Consider the following 10,201-nt stretch of genomic DNA (forward strand, 5'->3'; position numbering starts at 1 on the left):
ATTAAAGATTCAATAAACAGATGAATGAATCAAGGTATTTTACCAACTTGGAACGAGCTGTGAGAACTGATCCCCAGTGGTGGAAATAACGGCTACATTTACTTTAAGTGTGCATACTTTAGATTTCCACTTCACTGCATCCCAGAGGAAAATATTCTACTTTTTCCTGCACTTCAGTTACTGACTGCTAGAATTACAAGTTTTGCATTCAATTATATAATATGCTTAAAGAATATGATGCAGTATTAATGCACCGACTACAATAGAACAGCGTGGATTTAGGACCAGCGGTGCCGGGAATGTTTCCGTGGGTAAAAGTGGTGTTGCAGCACAAACTGTACAAGCTGTAAAAAAAAAAATGATACGTTTATCAGTAGTTGGCGCTATGTTCAAGGAGAGTGCGTTTTGACCAGAAACTCCCACATTGCACATTTAAAACTTTTGCATTAACTAAATTAAGCTGAATCTCATAATGTAGCCACGTCCATTTCAGTTGCAAAATATACACATTGCAAAACTCACTTTGTGCACTTTCCAACTCCTCCTGGGCAGTGAGTCTGATCTGCTCAAAACTTTGCACATAGAATAGGCCTTCCCTCATGATCAAAAGCCACAAAATAATTTTAATTTTCCAAATAAAGTCACAGAGGAAAAGTGCAAAATGTAGCATTATTGGCAGGTGGCACTTTTGTTGCAAAAATTAGGAAATATGAAAACTTTATTTTTTCCAAAACCATTAGGAGTGTTCTTCTCTGTTAAAATGAACAAAAGTGACCAACAGGGTCATCTTAGTGTTTGCACTAACCAGATCCTATTAAAAACATTAAATTCTGCTCCTCAGAGACACTGTGAAGACATGATTGATTCTGCTGAGACCAACGGTCACGGGACAAATATTCACTGAAAATCTGTTTACACAGAGCAGAGAGGAGAGGGCAGGACAGGAGAGGCTGTTTACACAGAGAATCATCTCACAAGTGTGTGTGTGTGTGTGTGTGTGTGTGTGTGTGTGTTTGTTTGTTTGTGTGTTTGTTTTACAACTTTCAGGACACTTGTGGGAACTTGGAAAAGTGTTTATATAGAAATCCTGTTTTATTACAAATTTTCTTTCTTTCTGTCATTCTATACAAGAACATGTTTGAGTTGTTCTGATTGTGCTGATTCCATCGAGCTGCAGGAATTATAGAATTATAGAGATTTTATATGTTGCAGTGAAATACAAGGACACAGAGAGGAGAATGTAGAAAGAGAAAAAAAACTCCCTGAAATGTCTCATTGGGGTTCGGAGGGTTAATGAAAGGATCTGAGAACAGCGTCCATCACTGCACATCCCTACAAGTGCAACAGGACAGCATTTGCGAGAATAACTTTACGTTGCTCTTCTGGCACACACATGAAGTGAAGTGAAAAAGCCTTGGGTTTAAAGGGTTCATGCAAAGAACACATGTGCATACCACAGCTCAGCCTTCATACAACAGGCTTGTTTCTGTAGAACAGAGTGCCACACTGCTGCAGGTTACTATGACAATACAACAAAAGTACGCTCTCTGTCAGCCCGACAGCGTTTCCCACAACATACACCTAAAGTAGGACGCTGTCAGACAGGTGAGCGCTTGGTGCCAGGGGGCGTTTCTGTCAGTGCTGCTGCCTTCACCATGAGCTCTTTGTGCTTACAGAAAGAAAATCTGCAACCCCAGCAGGAACAGGAGGTTTACGTTATATCACACAGCCCAGAGGAGAAGCGCGGGACTTTTACTCTGAAGTTAAAGTACTGAGGTGGGCGGGTACAGTAAGTACCTATTGGGCTGCATCAATCATTCTAATACAATAAAGATTACATCTTTAACAGTGCTGTGCTTAGGAAGGCTAAGCAGATATTTGTAGATCCTTCACATCCACTGAACTTTGAGATTGAGTTGTTCCTGTCTGGCCGTCGACTCAGGGCCCAGGGCCCCGATGGCAAGCCGGAACACATATAAGAGGTCTTTTATTCCCTGTGCCATACAGGCACTGAATGCCAAACGATGAAGACCTCAGTATTTAAATGTGTTCACCTGCTGCTGCTGGTTCCTGCCCATTTGCATATCAATCAATCTATCTATCTATCTATCTATCTATCTATCTATCTATCTATCTATCTATATAAACACAAGTTGTCAAAATGTTGGTTTTCTGAAGGGAGTCTGGTGCAGCAGAGCGTCGCAGAATCTAAATGCAGAGACTTTTGCAACACAAATTTATCGCTCAAATTCTGTGTCTTCTTGTTTACGTTTGCATTGGCTTCCTATCGGATCGCGCAAACTTGGCGCAAACTTGGCGCAAACTTTCCAAACTTTAATTGAGACTGACACCCTGACTTGTGGTCAGTTCCCTTCGCCGCTAGATACAGATGCAGAAGGGACTCTTTAGTGTCAGTTTCCATGAAATGCATTGTGGCTATTCAAAATAAACTTTTGAGGCCATAAAACTTGGCTTAGGTTTGGGTAAAAGAACAGGTTAGTTCCACACTGAACTACCGGGCGCGGTTGACTCCAAATAACCACACTGACTGCTGACACAAACATCAGCCTCTTGGGTCAAAGTCTGCTGCTGTTTGACCCCTCCTTCTCCCCTCTCCGCCACACTCGATGGAGCTCTTTTGGTGTCTAATACTGCTACAGAGTTTACATCACATGCATTCATGTGTTTATCACTTAAATGTTGCAGCTGAACTTTATGCACCTGTTCTGATGCTGAAATGTTTTGTCAGAGTTAGTTAATAAGCCTATAAAAACACAGTGCATCGGGAGGTTATAAATGTGTGGAGGTCTGTGTCAAAGATGGATGTCACCTTTGCAATATTTCTGAGCTGCAGTAAAAACACAACAGAACCAGTTTTGTACTGTGACTGTTTAAACAGAACTGAATTCTTGCACAGGTGCGTCAGGTAGAGAGCTCTGCTTGGTACGACTGGAGAAATGTAGTCATGCAGTGTAAAGCTGAGTACTGTTCTCTGACATGTGGCGCAGCAGAAATGTCAAGGGGCAAAAAAAAAAAGGCAGCAGGAGTAGCATGAAAACGCCTCAAGTACAAATACCTGAAAGTCATACATCAGCACAGTTCTTGATGTATTGAGATTCATTCCAGCTCTGGGGGGTTTGGACTGCCGGCCCCGCCCCTCACCTGCAGCTCAGCCCACCTGAGCACCTTTAAAAGCAGCCCCCTGGTCCTCCTCTCCTCACTTCTCTTTCTCCTACTCCCTCCACCGGAGAAGACAGGCCGACACACAACTCCACCTTTAAAACGCAATCATGATGTTCTCCCAGAGGTCCTCGTTGGGCAGCAGCAACTTCGGCATGGGCAGCATGGGCGGCATGGGCGGCGGCATAGGTGGCGCACGCATGAGCGCATTCAGCATGGCTGGAGGAGCAGGAGGTCAGGATGTTAGGGTCTCCCAGGCCAGCAGGAGCTACTCTGCTGGCAGCGGCGGCTTCAGCTTCAGCGCCGGTGGAGGTGCAGGTGGAGGCTTCGGAGCAGGTGCAGGCTTCGCAGCAGGTGGTGCTGCAGACAGCAGCCTCGTCGGCAACGAGAAGTTAACTATGCAGAACCTGAACGACCGTCTGGCCACCTACCTGGCCAAGGTGGCAGCGCTGGAGATGGCCAATGGTGAGCTGGAGCTGAAGATCAGGCAGTTTGTGGAGAACAAGGTCGGGCCCACTAGCCGGGACTACAGCGCCTTCCTGGTCACCATCGCTGAGCTGCACGGCAAGGTGAGGAAGAGGGGCAGCATGGGAAATGTTGTTCAGCGTGGCATCTGTAGTTTGAGTCATTGTCTTTTAATGTTAAAAAAAGAAGAAGATAAAACTATGAGATTATTATCTCCAGTTAAAGTTGTTTCATGCAGGAAAATTATCAAAAAGTCTGAAAAACACACACAAATAAACCAACTAACTCATCTCAACCATGGCAGCTTCTGTAGGTGATCAAAAGTTAGAAAATAAAAAATTAAAGGAACAGCAGGACCTGCTGCTCTTCTTCTTCTAGTCAGATTTGGTAACTAAGAAAATACAAAATCTATCGAAGATAAAAGTCATTCGAGTGCACAATGAAAATACATGATTAACCAAAATTATTATTATTGAAACGCCCCAAAAGCCGTTTGATAGATTTATTAAGGAAAATAAAGCAAAACTTCTTTTGCATTTGTTTTTGCAAACGAGGGGGAAAACAGTGAAAAGGGCCAGGATGCAATAAAGATGATTCTTTGTGTAATAATCAAATCAAAGAATCAAAATTACTTTATTCATCCCTGAGGGGAAATTCAGTCAGCTGCACACACACCACATCATTCAATATCTCCAGAAAATGATCATTTGATCAATTAATCATTTGTTAAGTGGCGCAAAAGTGCCAAAAGAAAAAATAAATTCTGACAAAAGAAAAACTTACTGGAAAAAGTTACAGATTTCATTTCTTTAACATTGATTTACAGGTGCATCTGAACAAATTAGAATATTATAGAAAAGTCAATTTCCAGTAGTTCAAGTCAAACAGCCCCAACCAAGTTTCGAGACATATAGATGGACATACTTTTCAGAGGCCAACATTTCCATATTAAACATACTTTTTAAAATTGGTCTTTTGTAGTATTCAATTTTTTGAGACACTTTTTAAATGTTAGTCATAATCATTATAATCATAATCATTATAATTAGAAGACATTAAATAAATTAGAACATGAAATGTTTCATTCTGTGTGTAATGGATCTATATAATGTGTTATTTCCATATTTTTTTAATTTAATTACTGACTAATTTACCGAAATGCACTTGTTTTTAGTAAGTTTGTATATATATATATATTATAATAATTGATAGTGTGCTTTCCTCGTCTATCTGTTGAGTGGGCGGCGTCACCAGGGTGTGGGCACATCTGAGCTCTCTGATTGGCCGAAGTAAACTCAAAGAAAAAAAAAAAGTTATCCAGATACATTTGTAACCATGGCAACTCTTGTCCTAAATATAAATAAAACAAAGAAAGAACAGGGAGCATAGTGAGGAGTGACTTGCTGCAGTGATCACACCCAGGTGAGGCCTTGGGGCGTGGCCTGGCCTGGAACTGGATTTGTTTTTTGTAGACAGATGTGGGTCGTTTTTTTTCATCTTGGATTATTATTTTTAATTTTCTATTTATAGTCTTGATTTCTGTTTGGATGAACTTAACATCTGCTTTTATTTTAGTGGCTTTATTATTCATTTATTTTACACTCATTATATTATTTTTTACATGTTTGCATTAAGGACATTATACTATATATACTATTATTGTTGTTATCATTATAATCATTATTAATATTATTATTATTATTGTTATCGGACACTAAAATTGATTGAATATTGTTACATTGTTTTTTTCTTATTTTATTTTTAAGGAACAATATTAAATATACATATATATAATTATTATTAGGGTATTTTTTAATAAAAAGCTAAATCAGTAACATGTATATTAAACTTATATTCAGATAAATATATACTTAATAATAAACAGAGAATGCCTCACCTGTTCTCTGATTGGTTACATGCAGTCACATGGTCCTCGTCTCTCCTCGCAGCATGTTTAAATAATGTCTGCACTGTGTTCTGTTTGTGTTCAGATCCAGGACGCTCTCGCCACCAAAGGCACAGTCGTTCTGAGCATCGACAATGCCAAACTGGCTCAAGACGACTTCAGGATGAAGTCAGTAACTCTTCTATAGTTTGACCTTTCTTTCTTGCAAGATCTATAACATAAAAAACTATTAAAAAAAATAGAAACACTGATAATATTTGGACACATGCAGCTAAATTTAAAAACCTGCAGTGTCGCTCCCTCTGCTGGCTGCTGGGGAGAATGCAGCAGCTGGATTTTTACACAATACATTCAATTCAACTGTCAACATTCACTGCAAACATGCAGAATAATCCTCAAACTAAATTAGATGTTTAAAACAAAGTTTGTCAATTTTAGACGAAAGATTTAAGATCCAGAACACATCTTAAGTAATGTCTAAGTGATAATGATAAAACTGGAACTCATACTTCTAACACTCTACTTTTAAATTCTTCATTTTACTTTTTACTGTTTTTATCTATTGTACCATGAGAAAAGTGCCTTATGAATAAAGTTTAGCATTGGATGTGATGTTTGAACAGCTGTTCAGCAGGCTGACAGAGGCTCATAAAGATGTTCCTGAATATCTTATCTGCCCTCTGTGCAGGTATGAGAACGAGCTGACGATGCGTCAGTCGGTGGAGGCCGACATCTCCGGGCTGAAGATGCTGATGGGAGAGCTCGGCGTCACTAAGACCGACCTGACCATGCAGATCGACAGTCTGACAGAGGAGCTGGTGTCCATGAAGAAGAACCACGAGGAGGTAACCACGATAACTTGGTTGTTTTGGACGCACAAATTAAGAACTGAGTCGACTGAACTGCAGAAAGTAATGACCGTGATTTCATAACACTGAATGCCGTGCTGGTGGCTCGTAATGTGTGGAAATTACATGTTTAAATTATTGCAGACTTTCACAAGGGGAACGGGGCTCGTGTGTGAAAACTTAATTTTTTTGGTTGTTTTGGTAACTTACGTAACTTCCATGGCTCACGGTTTGTACCGTAACTGTGTTTAAAGTGTAATTTACCAGGAAACGTTTTTTTTACAACCGATAACCCTACATGTATGTATTATGTATGTATGCATGACGTGTGTGCTATTTTTAGAACACTCTGCTGTTTCACATAACTTTCACACATTACATGCCACCAGCACGGAATTTAGTGTCAAGAAATCGTTGTCATTTCATGTAATTTTGTGAGATCCGGTTGGTAGAAAACACAAAGTTCAGAAACTACATTTCTAATTATACGAGTTGTTAGTCAGGCTAAGTTTTAATACCCCCCCTCCTCCTCTTGCTGTAGGACCTGTTGGCCTTGCGAACTCAGATGAGCGGTCAGGTGAACGTGGAGGTGGACGCCCCCAATCAGATCGACCTGAACAGGGTCATGGAGGAAGTCAGAGAGACCTATGAGACTGCCGTTGCCAAGAACAACAGGGAACTCGAGTCTTGGTTCCAGTCCAAGGTGGGAAGACAATTCCAGTGGGACGTCAGTAAATATGTTGAGTTTCATGTGTTTTCATGGCTTGCTCCTCTCCTCCTCTCAGTCGGAGGTGCTCAGTCAGGAGGTGGCGGCCGTTGAGATGACGGTGAAATCATCAACGCTGGAGGTGAAGGAGGTGAAGAGTCAACTTCAGGCTCTGGAGATCGAACTCCAGTCACATCTCAGCATGGTGAGAGCTCAGTGCCCATTACTGATGCTGTTGTTGTTTTTGTTGTTTTGTCCATTTTATGATAATGGACTCCCAGGGTCAAACATATTTAAGAGAATCTCAGGTGTCTACATAGAGACAATAATGACCTCCAGGTGTCCATGTAGAGATAATAACCACCAGCAGGTGTCCTCTGTCGTCTAACCTGTCTGTCTCCCTGTAGAAAGCATCTTTGGAAGCCCAGTTAGCAGAAATCCAGAGCCGCTACGCCATGCAGATGAACGGATACCAGACGAGGGTGAGCAGATCAGAATGAGCCGTAGCCATGGTTAAATCTGTGAGCTGCATTTTAGCATCATCACTGACACCGAATGTACCCGTTTGTACCTGTGCAGGTGAGCAATATGGAGGAGTCGCTGGTGCAGCTGAGGGCTGACATGGAGAGACAGGCAGATGAGTACCAGATGCTGCTGGACATCAAGGCCAAACTGGAGATGGAGATCGCCGAATACAGGAGGCTGCTGGATGGAGAGGGCGTCGGGTAAGACGAGATCAAAGATTCAATCCAAAGACCTAGATATCTCTAAAACCAGACATGCCTCAGAGTCGGACTGAGACTTACTGATGGAGCTTCAGCACTGACTTTCAGCAGAAGGACGAGTCTGAGTGAGACACCAAATCATTAAATTTACAATTTACCTTGTCCACACTGCGAGAACTAGGAATGATTGTAGTTCTTAGAACACCGCTTTTATCAGCTCCTGTTTCAGGGTAGATACTCCCCCTTGTTCAATGTATTGTGTAAAAATCCAGCTGCTGCATTCTCCCCTGCATCCAGCAGAGGGAGCGACACTGCAGGAACAACACCAACAAGTCCTCCAAACCACACAACCTCATGTGTTGTTCGGTTCTAATGTGTCCCACAGAAGCATTTCTAAAAATATCGCCCCCTACTGGTTGCAGGACATCAACACGTCCTCATAAAGAAACATAACGATGGCTGTTGTGAAGGGGCCGCAGTTTTGTTCGGTTTAGGCTACAGTCCTAGGGCTCAAAAGTTCCTAGTGAGGTCTTGTGAAAGAGTTTAAAAAGTCAAATACATGCATGTTAATTCCAAAAGTGAAGTAGTTATCAGGATGATGTAATTACTGGGAGTTACATAATGCAGCTAAACATCAGACATTCATACAGCTGCCTGTTCAATGGACAGATGACGACCTACCGGCCAATCAGCTACCTCTGACTCTCCGATAGTTATGGGCTGATAACTGCTGATAACAGCCATCCAATAGTCTGACTGCAGTCAAATCAGGTGAATTTTAAGTGAGTTTTCATGCTTTAATTAAATGTGCTTAACAGCAGGCACAGACACACTTGATGGGAGTATTTGATCAGTTAAGACTAATATTTCCACCCTGAGACGCTGGACAGATGCCAGTTATTTGGGGAAAGATCTCGGGATGAAACATGATCTGAAAGTTTTATCAGTCAGAGTAACTGCAGTTTGGTTTAGTATTATTATCAAATATAAAAAGCAGATCTCTCTAACTTTCTGTGACCTCTCTCTCGCAGATCCTCCATATCAGTCTCTTCCAAGTCAGCCTCTTCAATGTTAGCCTCTTCCATGGCAGAATCTTCCTTGCCAGCCTCTTCAATGTTAGCCTCTTCCATGGCAGAATCTTCCTTGCCAGCCTCTTCCATCGCAGAATCTTCTTTGTCAAACACATCCTCCTCCACTACCACCACCACCACCATCATCCAAGAAGTCATCACAGATGTGGTCGAGGAGGAGACCATCTGAGACCAACCACAGGCCTGTCTGACCTCCATCTCAACCTCTCACCTTCCTGCATGCTGAACATGATGAAGAGTCTCTCCTCATCATCAGGCTGCAGTTCTGTAACTTCACACTTGTTTTCTGCTGCAACTTAAACCAGAATCCGTCGATAGATTTGGGTTTTGAGAGGGGAAAATTAAACTTCCTTGTTAGTTTGGGTCGGCAAACATCTTTACTGCCAACAAGCTTTGTCTGCTTCAAGGAATAAAACTCAACTAAGTCAACTTAATGTGTCTGAATGCTTTTTGAGATGACGAAATAATAGAAGGTGCAACCACAGAGGGTGGAGTCTTGTACATGTGTGTCTTCTGCTGAAGCAGCTGAAGCTGACAGATAAACATGGTGCAGTAAAACACAGTACTTTACAGTACTTACCTTTCAGGTGTCGTGGAGTATAAAGTAGCAGAACATCGAAATAGTCTATTACAGGACAAATATTTTGTAGAGTTGATAACTACAGGACTAATTATAACCAAACAAATATTTTGAATGTTGAAGGTGCTTCACACACACACACACACACAAGCGCGTAAGCACACACACTCCTCCAGATACACGTTTCACCCACACACACACACACACACACACACACACACACACACATTTTGAGGTTAAAGGGCATAGGTTGCTGTATAAATAAATACTTCAAAAGGAATGCTTGTTGTAGGCGTGCTCCTTGTATATAATATAGTATCATAACATTAAAAGTATTAATTGTTTGAAATCTCTGCAGAATCTCATCATAGTGTACACACACCGGCAGTAGCCCCCGTGGCCCTTTCAGAATTTCTCCAGAGGAAATTTTCTAGTTTTGATTATTCTTTTTCAATACATTTTTAGTTGAAAATAGCAACCTATGACTCCAGCTACATGTGAGTATTCTGTTATCCCCAAGTTGGGTTACATTAATAATAGTTGAGTGTGTGATGTGACAGATAATAGTACATGTGTAAATTTCTCTATGCTTGAAGAGGAGAGAAATAGTCAAAGAGAAGTAACTAAGTGTATTTACTCACTAGGACTGCTACATACAGTTTATGCTACTTTCTACTTATAATATTGATCTTTTTACTTA

At 41.3% G+C, this 10,201-nt stretch overlaps 1 protein-coding gene across 1 annotated transcript; it reads left to right on the top strand.

Annotated features, from left to right (window-relative positions):
* Window positions 1–3,320: 3,320 nt before the first annotated feature.
* LOC131983923 (keratin, type I cytoskeletal 13-like) lies at window positions 3,321–9,099 on the top strand. Its single transcript, XM_059348763.1, has 8 exons — window positions 3,321–3,749; window positions 5,637–5,719; window positions 6,240–6,396; window positions 6,941–7,102; window positions 7,185–7,310; window positions 7,513–7,587; window positions 7,685–7,823; window positions 8,936–9,099. Exons 1-8 carry the CDS (start codon window positions 3,336–3,338, stop codon window positions 9,088–9,090), a joined length of 1,311 nt encoding a protein of 436 aa, XP_059204746.1. The 5' UTR covers window positions 3,321–3,335; the 3' UTR covers window positions 9,091–9,099.
* The last annotated feature ends 1,102 nt before the right edge of the window (window positions 9,100–10,201 follow it).

Source organism: Centropristis striata, chromosome 13 (assembly GCF_030273125.1).
Source record: "Centropristis striata isolate RG_2023a ecotype Rhode Island chromosome 13, C.striata_1.0, whole genome shotgun sequence".
Lineage (NCBI taxonomy): Eukaryota > Metazoa > Chordata > Actinopteri > Perciformes > Serranidae > Centropristis > Centropristis striata.

What these genes read in the sequence shown, in the direction of transcription:
- LOC131983923 (XM_059348763.1), top strand. Translation starts at nt 3,336, where the DNA reads ATGGGCAGCATGGGCGGCATGGGCGGCGGCATAGGTGGCGCACGCATG. An exon ending in TGAAGAAGAACCACGAGGAG is followed by an intron (nt 6,397 to 6,940) that starts GTAACCACGATA and finishes CTCTTGCTGTAG; the next exon opens with GACCTGTTGGCCTTGCGAAC. An exon ending in AGTCTTGGTTCCAGTCCAAG is followed by an intron (nt 7,103 to 7,184) that starts GTGGGAAGACAA and finishes TCCTCCTCTCAG; the next exon opens with TCGGAGGTGCTCAGTCAGGA.